The 20356-nt window shown below is 56.0% G+C and overlaps 1 protein-coding gene across 1 annotated transcript; it reads right to left on the bottom strand.

Annotated features, from left to right (window-relative positions):
* Positions 1-237: 237 nt before the first annotated feature.
* On the bottom strand, positions 238-19533 carry gapdhs (glyceraldehyde-3-phosphate dehydrogenase, spermatogenic). The gene is made up of 11 exons (XM_068018620.1): positions 19449-19533; positions 10236-10292; positions 8975-9071; positions 8250-8356; positions 6431-6521; positions 5476-5594; positions 5042-5123; positions 3813-3964; positions 3115-3277; positions 1887-1984; positions 238-658 (listed from the first exon to the last, which is right to left on the bottom strand). Exons 2-11 carry the CDS (start codon positions 10262-10264, stop codon positions 586-588), a joined length of 1011 nt encoding a protein of 336 aa, XP_067874721.1. The 5' UTR covers positions 10265-10292; positions 19449-19533; the 3' UTR covers positions 238-585.
* Between the last annotated feature and the right edge of the window lie 823 nt (positions 19534-20356).

Raw genomic sequence — 20356 nt, 5'->3', positions numbered from 1 at the left:
TAGCTGGCATCAACTCGATGGGTCGAATAGCCACCTCCTGTGCCATAAATGACTCAACAGCAGGTGTAGCTACCCCACATGGACTGCAGCGGTTCAAGAAGGCAGCTCACCACCACCTTCTCAAGGGCAATTCGGGATGGGCAATAAATGCAGGCCTAGCCCTCCCCAGAATGAAGAAATTAATCACGCCTCTGAAAGGGAAGACAGACACTCATTCAACTGAGCAACAAAGATTGGTGAATTGATGGAAAGCTTTTATTTGGACACAAATACAACTCGCTATCTCAGGAATGATCTCGGAAGAGGAATACAATTTGCTTTATGACTAGTGAGAAACACACACACTCAACACGGAACCGCACGGGACCCGGAGGAATGAGGGCCGTTGGTAGCACAGGTTAAAGTGTTTCAAATCCAAAAGTGACTGGGTTCAGGACAGATTTGGTCAGGCTCCTTCTACATTGAACACTACACACGCACACACAGCCTGGAATGAAAAGGTACACAGTTTACTGTGTATCCACACTCTCCCTCTAACCCACGCCATGGGGGAAGGTCCACAATCAGCTCCAGAAATCCGCCAGCTCAATTCTCCTTGCTGAACATGTAGTTCATGAGGTCAGCTACACGATTGCTGTAGGCAAACTCATTATCATACCTGAGGTTCAAGAAAAAAAAGACGAGGTTAATCATTCTTGTAAATCTGTTTTTGTATCTTCTCTCGTGCCTCTATACCCCCCTCTTATAATACGGCAACCAGAACTGTGCACAGTGCTCCAAATGTGGTCTAACCAAGGTATATATAGACTGGAACTGTGCGCAGTGCTCCAAATGTGGTCTAACCAAGGTATATGGAGACCGGAACTGTGCGCAGTGCTCCAAATGTGGTCTAACCAAGGTATATGGAGACTGGAACTGTGCACAGTGCTCAGAGTGTGGTCTAACCAAGTTATAAGGAGACCGGAACTGTGCACAGTGCTCCAAATGTGGTCTAACCAAGTTATATGGAGACTGGAACTGTGCGCAGTGCTCCAAATGTGGTCTAACCAAGTTATATGGAGACTGGAACTGTGCGCAGTGCTCCAAATGTGGTCTAAGCAAGGCATATGGAGACTGGAACTGTGCACAGTGCTCCGAGTGTGGTCTAACCAAGGTATATAGAGACTGGAACTGTGCACAGTGCTCCAAGTGTGGTCTAACCAAGGCATATGGAGACTGGAACTGTGCACAGTGCTCCGAGTGTGGTCTAACCAAGGTATGTAGAGACTGGAACTGTGCACAGTGCTCCGAGTGTGGTCTAACCAAGGCATATGGAGACTGGAACTGTGCACAGTGCTCCGAGTGTGGACTGGTGGGCACTACCATGATGACCAGCAGCTTGACAACGGGCACCGTCAAAAACAACTCACAGTGTCAACTGTGACAGAACCTGCCGCTCAAGGATTGGCCTTCCCAGCCATCAGCGAAGGTGCACCAAGAGTAGACACCCCCACCTAAAATGGATTGTTCGCTGTGGGTTCTGTCAGCTTTCGTAAATGGGAAGATGCCAACCCCCCAAAAAAACTCAGTAAAACAAAAAAGGGAGTGGGAGGATGGATTGAGATGAAACTGGAGATGAAACTGGAGGGGTACAAGAAGCAATAAACTGAGGTGGGGCGGGGGGGGGATGAGCAGCAGTACCAGACCTGTCTGACCAGAAACCAGAGCCGTTGGTCACCATTCTCTAGCGGGGAGTCAATGGCCCTTCTAGCCAGACGCAAGATGACCACAGAACTTGAAACCGATTCCCTTCAAACATCAGGACTGCACTGCAGGGTAAGGGGCGGGGGGGGGGGTGCCGAGCAAACGCCCGGCGATTGAGAAGACAGACACCAGTGGAGACTCACCAGGAGATCAGCTTTACAAAATTGTCGTTCAGTGATATCCCTGCACCAGCATCGAAGATGGAGGAGTGAGTATCTCCCACAAAGTCAGAGGACACAACCTGCATTAAAACAACAAAAAAAAAACACTGGGAACGGCATCACATGAGAACTTGCATTTCTCTAGCGCCCTTCCCCACCGCAGAACGTCCCAAAGGGCCTCACAGCCAATAACGTACTTTTGGCAGTGCAGTCACTGTTGTAATGTAGGAAACACGGCAGCCAATTTGTGCACAGCAAGATCCCACAAACAGCAATGACCCAGATCATCTGTTTTTTTTTTAGGGATGTCGGTCAAGGGATAAATATTGTCCCCAGGACACCGGGGAGAACTCCCCCCCCCCCCCCCACCACCCCCCACTCTTCTTCCAAATAGTGGCCGTGGGATCTTTTACACCCACCCCGAAAGGGCAGACGGGGGCCTCGGTTTAATGTCTCATCTGAAAGACGGCACCTCGGTACTGACCCTCCGACAGTGCGGCGCTCCCTCAGTACTGACCCTCCGACAGTGCGGCCCTCCCTCAGCACTGGCCCTCTGACAGTGCGGCCCTCCCTCAGCACTGGCCCTCCGACAGTGCGGCCCTCCCTCAGCACTGGCCCTCCGACAGTCCCTCAGCACCGGCCCTCAGTACTGACCCTCCGACAGTGCGGCACTCCCTCAGTACTGACCCTCCGACAGTGCGGCACTCCCTCAGTACTGACCCTCCGACAGTGCGGCACTCCCTCAGTACTGACCCTCCGACAGTGCGGCACTCCCTCAGCACTGACCCTCCCCTCCGACAGTGCGGCACTCCCTCAGTACTGACCCTCCCCTCCGACAGTGCGGCACTCCCTCAGTACTGACCCTCCGACAGTGCGGCACTCCCTCAGCACTGACCCTCCGGATGGACTCTAACCAATGATTTATAAAAGGTTTAGCTGAACCTTGCTTTGGCACTCTGTGCCTATATTAATGAAGGACCTGTGCACTTTGACAACCACCTTCTCACTGTGTCCTGCATCTTGGAAAGATTGATGAACGCACACCCCCAGGTCTCTCTGCTCCTGCACCCCCTTTTAGAACACAACTGACACTGCATCATCACATCTCCCCTTCGACTGGGGTTGCATGGCCATGAGGAGGAGAGACCTCAATCCCCTGCCCTCAGGAATTGAGGGATGCGAGGCTGCCCACCCCTCAAAGACTACGCACCTGATGGTCCGTGTATCCCAGGATTCCCTTCAGCGGCCCCTCTGATGCCTGCTTCACTGCCTCCTTGATCTCGGAATACGAGGCAGGTTTGACCAGACGACAGGTCAGGTCCACTACGGAGACATCAGCCACGGGAACACGGAACGCCATCCCAGTCAGCTTCCTGAGAGGAAATCAGCGAGAGAAATCAGCGACAGTGAAGGAACGGCGATATAGTTCCAAACCTGCGACCTCTACCAACTAGAAGGACAAGGGCAGCGAATACATGGGAACACCACCACCTGCAAGTTCCCCTCCAAGTCACACACCATCCTGACTTGGAACTATATCGGCCGTTCCTTCACTGTCGCTGGGTCAAAAATCCTGGAACTCCCTCCTTAACAGCACTGTGGGTGTACCTACCCCCACATGGACTGCAGCGGTTCAAGAAGGCAGCTCTCCGCCACCTTCTCAAGGGCAATAAATACTGGCCTGGCCAGTGACGCCCAACACCCCACCAATGCAGTCCTGGAATCAGCCACAACCTGAAAAAGGTTGGCTCCATAATCGCACGGAGGACGTGACGGGTGTTGGTCATTGAGAACCAAACCCAGCTTCAGTGGGCGCTCAATGGGCTGGGGCGGACAGTGACAGGTTACCAGGTTAGCTGGACTCGGAGGGCCTGCAGGCCGGTGGGTTTTAAACCGCTGGTTACCCACCCGTTGAGTTCGGGGATGACCTTCCCCACAGCTTTTGCAGCTCCAGTTGAGGCAGGGATGATGTTCTGGTGGGCCCCTCTTCCATCGCGCCATGCCTTAGCCGATGGGCCGTCCACAGTTTTCTGGGTCGCGGTGTAGGCGTGAACCGTCGTCTGCGGAGAGGCAGCAGAAGGAGAAAAAAAATAAACTCAGCCCGAACCGAACACAGTGCAAACAACTCGGTGCTCAACGGGAACACGAGGAGGAGGCCATTCAGCCCCTCGAGCTCATTCCATACTGTTAACAGCACTGAAACAGGCCATTCAGCCCATCTGCTCCCATGCTGGTGTTTCTGCCCCACACGAGCCTCCTCCCACCCCTCCCTCTCCATCTCACCCTATCACCATATCCTTCTATTCCTTTCTCCCTCATGTGTTTATCCAGCTTCCCCCTTAAATACATCGATACTATTCACCTCAACCACTCCCTGTGGGAGCGAGTTCCACATTCTCACCACTCTCTGGGGAAAGAGGTTTCTCCGGAATTCCCCACTGGATTTATTAGTGACTCTCTTATATTGATGGCTCCGAGTTCTGGTCTATTTTATTCGATCATGACTGATCTGTATCTTAACTCCAACTCCCCCCCTTGGTTCTGTAACCCTTAATCCCCTCACCCAGTAAAAATCCATCAATCTCAGGTTTGAAATTTCCAATTGACCCCCGGCCTGGACAGCTTTCCGGGGGGAGAGAGTTCCAGATTCCCACTCCCCTTTGTGTGAAGAAGTGCTTCCTGACATCACCCCCTGAACGGCCTGGCTCTGATTTTAAGGTTCTGCCCCCTTGTTCTGGATTCCCCCCTCCGTCCCCCACCAGAGGAAATTGTTTCTCTCGATCGACCCGATCGAATCCTTTAATCATCTTAAACCCCCCTCGATTCGATCACCCCCTTAATCTTCTACACTCCGAGGGAATATGCAAACTCAGCCTCAATTAAATTTCTGGTGATGCTGCACCCATTCAGGTCGAGATATCAAACGCAGTCACATCCTGTTTACTGCAGTCTAGCTGTTCCTTTACCGTTAAGGCAGTATTGCCCAATCCAGCTTCCTTAAAACATCCCAACTCGTGCGGTGAGCACTCTACTCTGCAAAATACTCTTGCAACACAGCGTGAGGCAGCAGACTCGACTTTTCAGCTCCGATTAACTGGCTGCGTCAATACGAGGGGCCCCACCCGCGGTCAACTCACCATCAAACCCTCGACAATGCCAAAGTTATCCTCAATGACCTTTGCAAGCGGGGCCAGGCAGTTTGTAGTGCAGGATGCATTGCTGCAGAGAGGAGAGGGAGAGGCACAGGGAGAAAGAGAGAGAAAGAGAGAGGGAGAAAAGAAAAGGTTAGGATTGCCACAGCCGAGGCCATCTGACAGCTGTTGCTCTTTGACATCCTCCCTCTCATTTCCCAAAACAGTTGGCAAAACGTCTGTCACACAACACCAATCGACTGGAAGCCTTTTACTGTGCAGTAGGAATCCAGTCTCAACACCAAGCTCGACATTTGCGGCAGGCTCCGTGTTGCAGCTGCAGCCACAACAGGTTGCACAGGTTACACAGCCAGGCGCACACACACGCACACACACACACACACACGCACACACACACGCACGATCTCACTGTGCCTCACCTTACGATACTCATGCTGGAAGGGTCATACTTGCTTTCGTTCACCCCCATGACAAACATGGGGGCATCTGGAGACGGGGCCGTCACCACCACGCGCAATGCTCCACCCTGTAAATGCAGCTGAAACGCAAACAGCAAAAAAAAGGTCACTCGCCCGCGGAGACACACCGCTCCGCCGCCCCGCCTCAAACTGACCGACGGCGGAGACCCCAAACCCACCAGCTCAGGCCGGCCTTCGGACAACCGACCAGGATCTGTCAGCTCTTCGTTCCGCTCAATGTCCCAAAGGGAACCCGTGAGGAAAGGGAAAGAGGAACTCCATTCCCTACGCGACAACTCAAAAAGGGAGAGTCTGAGGTTTGGGCCTTGAGAGCCACCATCCTTAGCCTCAGTACCAGTGAACTGCCCAAATGGAAGGCACTTCAGAACAGCCCTGGGGTGTCTGGCCTCACTCGCTGGACTGTCCTCTAATAAAACCCATCGTCCCCCCATCCCCACAGTTCTCCACCAGAATTGCAGAAGATTCATGCTGCACGGGGAACAGGAGACTATTCAGCCCCTCGAGCTCATTCTGCCTTTGAGTTAGACCATGACTGAGCTGTACCTCAATACCACTCACCCTCTGTGGGAATGGTGACCCAAATGCCCCATTCAACCCGCCCCCCTAGCTGGGCGGCTCAGCTGAATCAGGAGACCTGCAGTTTATGCATCACACAACCCTGGCCCCCCCCCCCTCCCCCCCCCCCCCCCCCGCCACCACCCCCGCCGGGCGAGACTGGACCAGACGCCGAGGGAGCTGGCGATCGGCTGGGAATGCAGAGCGGAGCTCGAGGATGGGCCGAGCGGTCTTCCCCCTCCCCTGCTCACGTTCCAGGGAGATTTGGGTCTGGACCCCTGAAAGCTTCTTGCTTTCCTTCCCCTCCCACCACCCCTTCTCCCCAGGGTTGCCGACGTACCGAAGCCTTCTCCACACTCAGGAACACGCCAGTCGACTCCACGATGTAGAGGGCGCCGGACTCACCCCAGGGAATCTCTGCTGGCTTCATGCTGCAAGCAGATGGAGGCCCGGGTTAATAAATCGTCGGGACAGCATGCGTGACGAGAAGTCGAGGAAAAATCTGACGCTTTCCGCCACCGTTTGCCGATGTGGAAACAACATCCGATGGAGGTCACGATATAAAACTAGATTTCATCATTTTAAAGCTGGGGAGGTGGGGTTACAGGAAGAGAATGACCGGGGTGAACATATACAAATCTCTGAAGGTGGCAGGGACAAGCTGAGAATGAAACCTACGGGATCCTGAACATTATTAAAAAGAGAAATAGAATACTAAGAAAAACAAAGGAGGTTCTGCTGAACCCTTTGTAAATCCCGGATCGTCCCCAGCTGGAATACTGAGTCCGATTCCAGTCGCCACACACTTCAGGACGGGTGCCGAGTCCTTGGAGAGGGTGCGGAGGGAGATTTACTGGAACGTTCCCAGGGATGAGGGACTTCAGTTAATGTGGAGAGACTGGGAGAAGCTGGGATTGTTCTCCTTAGAGCAGAGAAGGTTAAGGGGGGAGATTTAATCGAGGCCTTCAAAATCACGAGGGGGTTTCGATGGAGTAAATGAGGAGAAACTGTTCCCAGTGGCAGGAGGGTCGGTAACCAGAGGGACACAGATTGAGGATAATCGGTAAAAGAACCAGAGGCGGGGGGGGGAGAGAGGAGGAGAATGTTTTTGACGCAGTGAGTTGTTGTGATCTGGAACGCGCTGCCTGAAAGGGCGGTGGAAGCAGATTCAATAGTAACTTTCAAAAGGGGGGAATTGGGGAAATACTGGAAGGGGGAAAAATTGCAGGAGGATGGGGGAAAGAGCAGGGCGGGGGGGGGGGGGGGGGGGGGAGAGTGGGGACTAATTGGATAGATCCTTCAAAGAGCTAGCACAGGGACAACGGGTAGAATGGACTCCTCCTGTGCTGTACGAGCCGATGAGCGTGGCTGGAGGGCAGGATTGTTCACACATTCCCTTAGCCTCATCCCAAACAGACGCAGGTATCCAGGATTCCGAGATGAGGTACCTGGCGATGTGGAGGCTGCAGACAGGAGCTGGGGAGGGTGGTGGGGGGGGGGGGGGGGGTTCACTGTTCAAAAGACCTTCCCAGACACACAACGGCTCAGAAAACCCTCGGCTGGAACAAGCGCTTTGTGCTTTGACCTGGGTTAAATTTATCAGCGCAAAACAGGAAAAAAAAAACGGGGGAGATTTTTAAAAGCAGATCCCACAGAGAGCAGCAAGTCGAATAATCTGTGCTTCGATAGCTGCGGAGGAATTTCAACAATTGGCCTTCGGGGCTTTATAGCGACGACAACAAAAGGAAAAAAGGGACGAGGGGGCTCGGTCACCGTGGAGACGAACCCCTCAGGAATGCCGCAGCCTCATTCGCACTGGCGGCAGATTGAGAAAGTGCTTACTCCCAGCGTCAGTGAAAGGCCAGGGGCCCCTCCCGGCCACGTGCAGCGGGGCCGGACCGACCTCTGCTCAGTGGCCATGCCCTCAGTGGGTCTGTTCCCTCGCCTCGCAGCCCACAAGGCAGAGAGTTCGAGTCCTCACTCCAGGGACTGCAGTGAGATAGCCAGGTTGACACTCCCAGTACAGAGGGAGGAGGGGCAGCGCGAGGGAGTGCCACACTGTCAGAGGGGGTGGCGCGTCGGGGGTGGGAAAGCAGGGCCCAGTCGGAATCCAGCTACCCCGCCCCCCGCTCTCTCCCGTCCCTCCCCCGAATACGTACCACTGGAACACCGAGATAGCGCTCCCATCCACCGTCAGTTTCCCGTCCTCAGCTTTCACTTCTCCCCGGTAACGGCCGTGGGTTGAATCGTACTTGAACATGTAAGCCTGAAAAACACGAATCGCCACCAAAATCAGACCAACTCGGGGGTCGCGGCCGGTAAGGTTCCGCGCCCCTCGCGCTCTGCTGGAACTGAACCCTCTCCCCCCACCCCCCCCCAAGCCCCAATGTACCCGCAGGGAACCAACCGCCAACGTGCAGGGTGCCACCCGACTTTAACGCCTGGAGAACCAGCTGGATGGGAAGCCTCTACCATTGGCGGTGGAGGCCGTGAGGGGATCTGGTCGCACTTTTCCCCCCCCAAAAGACCCACCATCTGCCAGACCGAGAGACGTCTCAAGCCATCGTCACCCAGACCGCACTCTGGGCCCCGAGAGGGGCACCGAGCAGGGTACTACGAGCCAGCCCTTCCGGAATGGTCCGCAGACCCTCCCAGCAGGCAACCCAGAAGCAAAAAAAAAAAAGATGGCCAATCATCCAGCCAGGTCACAGGGTTAAGGGTGCAGGGTTTTAGGTCGCGATGTGACCTTTCATGTCATCTGCCAATGTAGCAATCTCTTCCCAACCAGCCTTATCCCGCCCATCCCATCCCCTCGGGATTGGACACTCTCTCTTCCCATCCCATCCATCCCACTCCCCTCGGGATTGGACAGGCCGTCTCTTACCATGTAGTTCAGGTCAATGAAAGGGTCATTGATGGCGACAACACGAATTCCCTTCTCAAGGCAGGCTCGGAGGACCAATCGGCCAATACGGCCAAAGCTGCAAGGCACAAGGCAAGAGGGTGAATCCAACAAGTGCAGAGCATGGACATCGGCAACGCACTCTGAACTTTAACCTCTAACCTCCAGAACACACAACCCGACAAGATAAATGAAGGGGGTTTCGATCGGGTAGACGGAGAGAAGATGTTTCCACTTGTGGGGGGAGAGACCAGAACTCGGGGCCATCAATATAAGACAGTCACTAATAAATCCGATGGGGAATTCCGGAGAAACCTCTTTCCCCAGAGAGTGGTGAGAATGTGGAACTCGCTCCCACAGGGAGTGGTTGAGGTGAACAGTATCGATGCATTTAAGGGGGAAGCTGGATAAACACATGAGGGAGAAAGGAATAGAAGGATACGGTGATAGGGTGAGATGGAGAGGGGGGGGTGGGAGGAGGCTCGTGTGGAGGAGAAACACCAGCACGGAGAAGATGGGCCAAATGGCCCATTTCTGCGCAACCCTCAGGATTAAAAACAAATACAGATCGGATTCAACCAACCAACAAGTGCCCGGGACAGTGCATGTGGCGTAAAGGACTTTAGCACCAGGGGCTCCCTCTCTCGGAAGAGTCAGACTGCAGCAACACTGGAGAAGAGAAACCAACTCGGCCAGACCTGCGAGAAACTCCCCCAGTGTGTCCATCCCCCCTCCTCCTCCTCCTCCGTCACACCAGACATCAGGCACGGAGTTTAAACCCCTGGAGGGTTCCCTCTTCAAACAGGAGCTGCACCCTCTCTCCTCACCATCACCTTATCTTCAAAATGCTGACAAGAGTAAATGAGGAGAAACTGATCCCAGTGGCAGGAAGGTCGGTAACCAGACGGACACAGATTGAGGATAATCGGTAAAAGAACCAGAGGGGGGGAGAGGAGGAGAATGTTTTTGACGCAGTGAGTTGTTGTGATCTGGAACGCGCTGCCTGAAAGGGCGGTGGAAGCAGATTCAATAGTAACTTTCAAAAGGGGGGAATTGGGGAAAGACTAGAAGGGGAAAAATTTGGAGGGAGATGGGGGGCGGAGAGCAGTGGGGGGGTGAGTGGGGACTAATTGGATAGATCTTTGAAAGCCAGCACAGGGACGATGGGCTGAATGGTCTCACTCTGTGTGATGATACGTTCCTTTCTGTGTTTCAAGCTGTTCGATTGTAATCACTGACTTACCCATTAATCCCAACTTTTAATTCTCCCATCGTGTTCTTCGAAAGGGATTCGCAGAATCTAAAAACACAAAATATACAAGATTTCGGGGATGAAACTGAACAGTCCTGCAAGACGATTAACTTCCATTTATACAGAGCCTCACTCGGCCTTCAGAGACACCCAAGAACCCAGGCCTTCACTCCCCAGTACTGAGGGAGCGCCGTGCCGTCCGAGGGTCAGCACTGAGGGAGTGCCGCGCCGTCGGAGGGTCAGCACTGAGGGAGTGCCGCGCCGTCGGAGGGTCAGCACTGAGGGAGTGCCGCGCCGTCGGAGGGTCAGCACTGAGGGAGTGCCGCGCCGTCGGAGGGTCAGCACTGAGGGAGTGCCGCGCCGTCGGAGGGTCAGCACTGAGGGAGCGCCGCGCCGTCGGAGGGTCAGCACTGAGGGAGCGCCGCACCGTCGGAGGTGCCGTCGTTCAGATGAGACATTAAACCGAGGCCCCCGTCTGTCCTCTCAGGTGGGTGTAAAAGATCCCACGGCCACTATTTGGAAGAAGAGCCGGGCGGTGAGGGGGGAGTTCTCCCCGGTGTCCTGGGGACAATATTTATCCCTCAACCAACATCACTAAAAAAAAACAGATGATCTGGGTCGTTATCACATTGCTGTTTGTGGGATCTTGCTGAGCACAAATTGGCTGCAGCATTTCCCACATTACAAACTGTGAGCACACTTCAAATAAAGTCCTTCATTGTCTGTGAGGGGCTTTGGGACGTGTCGAGGGGGTGAAAGACGCTGGGGAAATGTAGTCTCTGATTTAAAGATCTTCCATCATTCACTCACAAAAGAAACAGGTAAAACACACAGACTGATGGTCATCTCACCATTTAAACAAGAGGTTAAAGTTCACCTCCGTATCGAAATCACATGACCACTCCTCTGAAAAGGTTTACTCATTAGAAATGCAAAGCTCAGTCAGAGAGATCAGTTTTTTAAGGAGCGTCTTAAAGGAGGAGAGAGAGGGAGGCGGAGAGGTTTAGGGGCTGGAGGAGGTTACAGAGATAGGGAGGGTTGTAGGGATTGGAGGAGGTTACAGAGATAGGGAGGGTTGCAGGGATTGGAGGAGGTTACAGAGATAGGGAGGGTTGTAGGGGCTGGAGGAGGTTACAGAGATAGGGAGGGTTGTAGGGGCTGGAGGAGGTTACAGAGATAGGGAGGGTTGTAGGGGCTGGAGGAGGTTACAGAGATAGGGAGGGTTGTAGGGGCTGGAGGAGGTTACAGAGATAGGGAGGGATGTAGGGGCTGGAGGAGGTTACAGAGATAGGGAGGGTTGTAGGGGCTGGAGGAGTTTACAGAGATAGGGAGGGTTGGAGGGACTGGAGGAGGTTACAGAGATAGGGAGGGTTGTAGGGGCTGGAGGAGGTTACAGAGATAAGGAGGGTTGTAGGGGCTGGAGGAGGTTACAGAGATAGGGAGGGGTTGTTGGGGCTGGAGGAGGGTTACAGAGATAGGTAGGGTTGCAGGGGCTGGAGGAGGTTACAGAGATAGGGAGGGTTGTATGGGCTGGAGGAGGTTACAGAGATAGGGAGGGTTGTAGGGACTGGAGGGGTGTTACAGAGATAAGGAGGGTTGTAGGGACTGGAGGAGGTTACAGAGATAGGGAGAGTTGTGGGGGCTAGAGGAGGTTACAGAGATAGGGAGGGTTGTGGGGACTGGAGGAGGTTACAGAGATAGGGTTGTAGGGGCTGGAGGAGGTTACAGAGATAGGGAGGGTTGTAGGGGCTGGAGGAGGTTACAGAGATAGAGAGGGTTGTAGGGGCTGGAGGGGTGTTACAGAGATAAGGAGGGTTGTAGGGACTGGAGGAGGTTACAGAGATAGGGAGGGTTGTAGGGGCTAGAGAAGGTTACAGAGATAGGGAGGGTTGTAGGGACTGGAGGAGGGTTACAGAGATAGGGAGGGTTGTAGGGACTGGAGGAGGGTTACAGAGATAGGGAGGGTTGTAGGGGCTGGAGGAGGTTACAGAGATAGGGAGGGTTGTAGGGGCTGGAGGAGGTTACAGAGATAAGGAGGGTTGTAGGGACTGGAGGAGGTTACAGAGATAGGGAGGGTTGTAGGGGCTGGAGGAGGTTACAGAGATAGGGAGGGTTGTAGGGGCTGGAGGGGTGTTACAGAGATAAGGAGGGTTGTAGGGACTGGAGGAGGTTACAGAGATAGGGAGGGTTGTAGGGGCTGGAGGGGTGTTACAGAGATAGGGAGGGTTGTAGGGACTGGAGGAGGTTACAGAGATAGGGAGGGTTGTACGGGCTGGAGGAGGTTACAGAGATAGGGAGGGATGTAGGGACTGGAGGAGGTTACAGAGATAGGGAGGGTTGTACGGGTTGGAGGAGGGTTACAGAGATAGGGAGGGTTGTAGGGGCTGGAGGAGGTTACAGAGATAGAGTTTTGGATGAGGTGAAGTTTCCGGAGGGGAGAATCTGGGCGAGCAGCCAGGAGTGCGTTGGAATGGTCAAGTCTGGAGGTAACAGAGGGACGGATAAGGGTTCCAGCAGCCGACGAGCTGAGACAGGGGCGATGTTACAGAGGTGGAAACAGGCGGGTCTTAGTGATGGCGCGAATACGTGATCGGAAGCTCATGACACAGATACGACCAGGGGGACGATGCCTGTGGACGTGCGGAGAAGGATTACGGCCGGACGTTTGTAAATCAGACCCTGGAAAGGTACAGAACTGGCTGGGTCTTTAAGATGCCCAGAGGGGGGGGAGAGAGAGACAGAGAGAGACAGAGACAGAGATCAACTGTAGATTGAGTCACGCCGAGAGACACCACACGGGTCAATGGTCAAGGCTCCATCCCTCCCACAAGGTCAAAGGGCACACTGCCATTTTGTTTGGCTGCTGCAGTTCACAAAATGCCCGACGAACGTCAGTGATTCAGCAAGAGATTGAGCGGCACTGACAACAGTTTAAAAAAAAAAACAGCAACGAGCTGGCCAAATGAGAAAGCAAAAAAGAAAACAGGCCACCTCCCTGGTGGTTTCAACACCTCGATTTGAAATAAAAACCACAAAAACGGATTTTATTTTCAAAGAAAAAAAAGAAGCCTGGTGTAATTCAGCACGACAGAGACCCGAGGAAGGAAAGAAGAGAAAAAAAAAATGAACCGTCGTTTATCACGCTGCGGGATCTTGCTGTGCGCAGCCCGCGGGGGGGGGGGTCCGGAACGGGCGGTGTGTGTGTGTGCGGCCCCCCCCCCCGCTCTGCCGAAACTGAAACAGCACCGAGCTGGGGCACAGGCGCACCTTGGCAATTCGCCAGTTAATGTCTGGGGCACCCCCCCACCCCACCCCCACCCCACCCCCGTCTCTGCTCCAGTTCACTTCTGGAAGAATGCCGTGAGCCACGCAGCTCCCGCTCTCCCGGCCATCCCAGAATAATCACCCCCACCCCCCCATCCCGGAATAGCCAGCGCCCCCCCCCCCCCCCCCCACCCTCCCCGTCGCAGAATCACCACAGCCCTGCAGCGGATGTGAAGGGTGTCAGTGATGTGATACTGGGAGGAAGTGGATACAAAGTGTGGGATTGTGTCGAAAAGTTAACACATCATCCTCCCGAGAACAAGGGCAGTAAGTGCGTGGGAACAACCCCTCCAAGTCACGCACCGTCCCGGCTGGGAACTAGATCGCCGTTCCTTCACTGTCGCTGGGTCAAAATCCTGGAACTCCCTTCCTAACAGCACTGTGGGTGTACCTACCCAACATGGACTGCAGCGGTTCAAGAAGGCAGCTCACCACCACCTTCTCAAGGGCAATTAGGGATGGGCAATAAATGCTGGCCCGGCCAGCGACACCCACATCCCACGGATGAATTAACAAACACACAGACAATTCACCTTCAGGACAACCTTCAGTAGGGAATTCAAAATTAAACCAAACCCAGTGACCAGGCACAGATTCGACTGCAGTCGTATTTTTAAACCATTAATCAGATATTTCCACTTTTCCTTTTTTTTAAAAAAAAAGGTGGGGGGGGGGGGGGGGGGGGAAGAACAGGGGAGTGGGATTAATGGGATCGCTCTTTCAAGGGCCAGCACAGACACGATGAGCCGAATGGCCTCCTCCCCGTGATCCTGCCAGCCAGCTCCTCACTCGGGCCGGAAATTCTCCATTCAGGCAGCGGATAGATTTCAGCGGCTGCCGAGGCTCGGTTGAGGAATTAAGGATGGCTTTCCCAGATTATGCTGCGATTAACCTGCTGGATATGAGACACAGGAGATTGGGAGAGAGCTGCTCCGCTCGGGCCTGCAAAGTGACCCAGATTCTCAGCATGAGAGAGAGAGAGAGAGAGAGAGAGAGAGAAACTGGGCATTGCATTATCTATCAGCTGCTGTCCATCAGGCCCTAGACACAGAGACAGACAGACACACAGACACACACAGACAGAGAGATACACAGACAGAGACACACACACAGACAGAGACACACACACAGACAGAGACACACACACAGACAGAGACACACAGAGACACACAGACAGAGAGACAGAGAGACACACAGACAGAGAGACAGAGAGACACAGACAGACAACCTCTGCAGTACAAAGATCAGCACATCAAAATATTAAAACTGTATAAAACACCTCAATTTACATTCTTTCCCCATATCCTCCCCCCTTTCCTATCGCCCCTCCTACTCAACTCACCTCCCCCCATTCCATCGCCCTCACCTCTCCTTCCCCCCCCTCCCTCCCTCCGTTCGATCACCCTCTCCTCTCCTCCTCCACTCGTTCCATCATCCCCTCCTCCTCCTCCCCCATTCCATCATCCCTCCTCCACCTCCTCCTCCGTTCCATCATCCCCTCCTCCTCCTCCTCCTCCCCCGTTCCATCATCCCCTCCTCCCCCTCCATCATCCCCTCCTCCTCCTCCGTTCCATCATCCCCTCCTCCTCCTCCTCCGTTCCATCATCCCCTCCTCCTCCTCCTCCCCCGTTCCATCATCCCCTCCTCCCCCTCCTCCGTTCCATCATCCCCTCCTCCCCCTCCTCCGTTCCATCATCCCCTCCTCCTCCTCCGTTCCATCATCCCCTCCTCCTCCTCCTCCTCCCCCTCCTCCGTTCCATCATCCCCTCCTCCTCCTCCTCCCCCTCCTCCGTTCCATCATCCCCTCCTCCTCCTCCCCCTCCTCCGTTCCATCATCCCCTCCTCCGTTCCATCATCTCCTCCTCCTCCTCCTCCTCCGTTCCATCATCCCCTCCTCCTCCTCCTCCCCCTCCTCCGTTCCATCATCCCCTCCTCCTCCTCCCCCTCCTCCGTTCCATCATCCCCTCCTCCGTTCCATCATCCCCTCCTCCTCCTCCTCCTCCGTTCCATCATCCCCTCCTCCTCCTCCTCCTCCGTTCCATCATCCCCCCCTCCTCCGTTCCATCATCCTCCTCCTCCTCCGTTCCATCATCCCCTCCTCCTCCTCCGTTCCCATCCCCTCCTCCTCCTCCGTTCCCATCCCCTCCTCCTCCTCCGTTCCATCATCCCCTCCTCCTCCTCCGTTCCATCATCCCCTCCTCCTCCTCCGTTCCATCATCCCCTCCTCCTCCTCCTCCTCCTCCGTTCCATCATCCCCTCCTCCTCCTCCTCCGTTCCATCATCCCCTCCTCCTCCTCCTCCTCCTCCGTTCCATCATCCCCTCCTCCTCCTCCTCCTCCTCCTCCGTTCCATCATCCCCTCCTCCTCCTCCTCCTCCTCTGTTCCATCATCCCCTCCTCCTCCTCCTCCTCCGTTCCATCATCCCCTCCTCCCCCTCCTCCCCCTCCTCCCCCGTTCCATCATCCCCTCCTCCCCCTCCTCCGTTCCATCATCCCCTCCTCCCCCTCCTCCGTTCCATCATCCCCTCCTCCCCCTCCTCCGTTCCATCATCCCCTCCTCCCCCTCCTCCTCCGTTCCATCATCCCCTCCTCCCCCTCCTCCTCCGTTCCATCATCCCCTCCTCCCCCTCCTCCTCCTCCTCCGTTCCATCATCCCCTCCTCCCCCTCCTCCGTTCCATCATCCCCTCCTCCCCCTCCTCCTCCTCCTCCTCCTCCGTTCCATCCTCCCCCTCCTCCTCCTCCTCCTCCGTTCCATCATCCCCTCCTCCTCCTCCCCCTCCTCCGTTCCATCATCCCCTCCTCCTCCTCCCCCTCCTCCGTTCCATCATCCCCTCCTCCTCCTCCCCCTCCTCCGTTCCATCATCCCCTCCCCCTCCTCCTCCGTTCCATCATTCCCTCCCCCTCCTCCTCCGTTCCATCATTCCCTCCCCCTCCTCCTCCGTTCCATCATCCCCTCCCCCTCCTCCGTTCCATCATCCCCTCCTCCTCCTCCCCCTCCTCCCCCTCCTCCTCCTCCCCCGTTCCATCATCCCCTCCTCCTCCTCCCCCGTTCCATCATCCCCTCCTCCTCCTCCTCCTCCCCCGTTCCATCATCCCCTCCTCCTCCTCCTCCTCCCCCGTTCCATCATCCCCTCCTCCTCCTCCTCCTCCCCCGTTCCATCATCCCCTCCTCCTCCTCCTCCTCCCCCGTTCCATCATCCCCTCCTCCTCCTCCCCCGTTCCATCATCCCCTCCTCCTCCTCCTCCCCCGTTCCATCATCCCCTCCTCCTCCTCCTCCCCCGTTCCATCATCCCCTCCTCCTCCTCCTCCTCCTCCTCCCCCGTTCCATCATCCCCTCCTCCTCCTCCCCCGTTCCATCATCCCCTCCTCCTCCTCCCCCGTTCCATCATCCCCTCCTCCTCCTCCCCCGTTCCATCATCCCCTCCTCCTCCTCCCCCGTTCCATCATCCCCTCCTCCTCCTCCCCCGTTCCATCATCCCCTCCTCCTCCTCCTCCTCCTCCCCCGTTCCATCATCCCCTCCTCCTCCTCCTCCCCCGTTCCATCATCCCCTCCTCCTCCTCCTCCCCCGTTCCATCATCCCCTCCTCCTCCTCCTCCTCCCCCGTTCCATCATCCCCTCCTCCTCCTCCTCCCCCGTTCCATCATCCCCTCCTCCTCCTCCTCCTCCTCCGTTCCATCATCCCCTCCTCCTCCTCCTCCTCCTCCGTTCCATCATCCCCTCCTCCTCCTCCTCCTCCTCCCCCGTTCCATCATCTCCTCCTCCCCCGTTCCATCATCCCCTCCTCCTCCTCCTCCTCCTCCGTTCCATCATCCCCTCCTCCTCCTCCTCCTCCTCCGTTCCATCATCCCCTCCTCCTCCTCCTCCGTTCCATCATCCCCTCCTCCTCCTCCTCCTCCCCCGTTCCATCATCCCCTCCTCCTCCTCCTCCTCCCCCGTTCCATCATCCCCTCCTCCTCCTCCTCCTCCTCCCCCGTTCCATCATCCCCTCCTCCTCCTCCTCCTCCTCCCCCGTTCCATCATCCCCTCCTCCTCCTCCTCCTCCTCCCCCGTTCCATCATCCCCTCCTCCTCCTCCTCCTCCCCCGTTCCATCATCCCCTCCTCCTCCCCCGTTCCATCAACCCCTCCTCCTCCTCCTCCTCCTCTCCCGTTCCATCATCCCCTCCTCCTCCTCCTCCTCCTCCCCCGTTCCATCATCCCCTCCTCCTCCTCCTCCTCCGTTCCATCATCCCCTCCTCCTCCTCCCCCGTTCCATCATCCCCTCCTCCTCCTCCTCCTCCTCCCCCGTTCCATCATCCCCTCCTCCTCCTCCTCCTCCTCCCCCGTTCCATCATCCCCTCCTCCTCCCCCGTTCCATCATCCCCTCCTCCTCCTCCTCCTCCTCCCCCGTTCCATCATCCCCTCCTCCTCCTCCTCCTCCTCCCCCGTTCCATCATCCCCTCCTCCTCCTCCTCCTCCCCCATTCCATCATCCCCTCCTCCTCCTCCTCCCCCCCCGTTCCATCATCCCCTCCTCCTCCTCCTCCCCCGTTCCATCATCCCCTCCTCCTCCCCCGTTCCATCAACCCCTCCTCCTCCTCCTCTCCCGTTCCATCATCCCCTCCTCCTCCTCCTCCTCCTCCCCCGTTCCATCATCCCCTCCTCCTCCTCCTCCTCCTCCCCCGTTCCATCATCCCCTCCTCCTCCTCCTCCTCCTCCTCCCCCGTTCCATCATCCCCTCCTCCTCCTCCTCCTCCTCCTCCCCCGTTCCATCATCCCCTCCTCCTCCTCCCCCGTTCCATCATCCCCTCCTCCTCCTCCCCCGTTCCATCATCCCCTCCTCCTCCTCCCCCGTTCCATCATCCCCTCCTCCTCCTCCCCCGTTCCATCATCCCCTCCTCCTCCTCCTCCTCCTCCCCCGTTCCATCATCCCCTCCTCCTCCTCCTCCCCCGTTCCATCATCCCCTCCTCCTCCTCCTCCCCCGTTCCATCATCCCCTCCTCCTCCTCCTCCCCCGTTCCATCATCCCCTCCTCCTCCTCCTCCTCCTCCCCCGTTCCATCATCCCCTCCTCCTCCTCCTCCTCCTCCCCCGTTCCATCATCCCCTCCTCCTCCTCCTCCTCCTCCCCGTTCCATCATCCCCTCCTCCTCCTCCTCCTCCTCCCCCGTTCCATCATCCCCTCCTCCTCCTCCTCCTCCTCCCCCGTTCCATCATCCCCTCCTCCTCCTCCTCCTCCTCCCCCGTTCCATCATCCCCTCCTCCTCCTCCTCCTCCTCCCCCGTTCCATCATCCCCTCCTCCTCCTCCTCCTCCTCCCCCGTTCCATCATCCCCCTCCTCCTCCCCCGTTCCATCAACCCCTCCTCCTCCTCCTCCTCCTCTCCCGTTCCATCATCCCCTCCTCCTCCTCCTCCTCCTCCCCCGTTCCATCATCCCCTCCTCCTCCTCCTCCTCCTCCCCCGTTCCATCATCCCCTCCTCCTCCTCCTCCTCCCCCGTTCCATCATCCCCTCCTCCTCCTCCTCCTCCGTTCCATCATCCCCTCCTCCTCCTCCCCCGTTCCATCATCCCCTCCTCCTCCTCCTCCTCCGTTCCATCATCCCCTCCTCCTCCTCCCCCGTTCCATCATCCCCTCCTCCTCCTCCTCCTCCCCCGTTCCATCATCCCCTCCTCCTCCTCCTCCTCCCCCGTTCCATCATCCCCTCCTCCTCCTCCTCCTCCCCCGTTCCATCATCCCCTCCTCCTCCCCCGTTCCATCATCCCCTCCTCCTCCTTCCCCCAATTCCATCATTCCCCCCCTCATTCCATCATTCCACCTCCACCTCCACCTCCACCTCCACCTCCACCTCCACCTCCACCTCCACCTCCACCTCCACCTCCACCTCCACCTCCACCTCCACTCACTGTCCAGATGCCGCAGTCTGCTCCTTTCCTCCTGCACCAGACGCCTTATAAGGCAGCCGCCGCCTGACGTCAACACGTTGCCTAGCGACCGGAAGTTGGAGTGTCCAAGAGCGGAGTGGGCGGAGCTGACGTTGGTGCGCCTGCGCAGCCCCAGGGCAGACTGGGAGTTGTAGTTTCACTTATCACCTACCATTGATCACTCCCATTGAAATTTACTCCCATTGAAATTTACTCCCATTGAAATTTACTCCCATTGAGATTCACTCCCATTGATCACTCCCATTGAGAATCACTCCCATTGAGATTCACTCACATTGATCACTCCCATTGAGAATCACTCCCATTGATCACTCCCATTGATCACTCCCATTGAGATTCACTCCCATTGATCACTCCCCATTGATCACTCCCATTGAGATTCACTCCCATTGAGATTCACTCCCATTGATCACTCCCATTGAGATTCACTCCCATTGATCACTCCCCATTGATCACTCCCATTGAGATTCACTCCCATTGAGATTCACTCTCACTGATCACTCCCAATTGATCACGCCCATTGAGATTCACTCCCAATGATCACTCCCCTTGAGATTCACTCCCATGGAGATTCACTCCCATTGATCACTCCCATTGATCACTCTGATTGAGATTCACTCCTACTGATCACTCGCATTGAGATTCACTCCCATTGAGATTCACTCCCATTGATCACTCCCATTGAGATTCACACCATTGATCACTATGATTGAAATTCATTCCTACTGATCGCTCCCATTGAGATTCACTCCCATTGAGATTCACTCCAATTGTTCACTCCCATTGATCACTCGCATTGTGATTCACTCCCATTGATCACTCCCTTTGATCACTCCCATTGAGAGTCACTCCCATTGAGAGTCACTCCC

The sequence above is a fragment of the Heterodontus francisci genome, chromosome 39 (assembly GCF_036365525.1).
Source record: "Heterodontus francisci isolate sHetFra1 chromosome 39, sHetFra1.hap1, whole genome shotgun sequence".
Taxonomy (NCBI): domain Eukaryota; kingdom Metazoa; phylum Chordata; class Chondrichthyes; order Heterodontiformes; family Heterodontidae; genus Heterodontus; species Heterodontus francisci.
The sequence above is the reverse complement of the archived record's forward strand: the minus strand, read 5'-3'. Positions and strand labels throughout refer to the sequence as shown.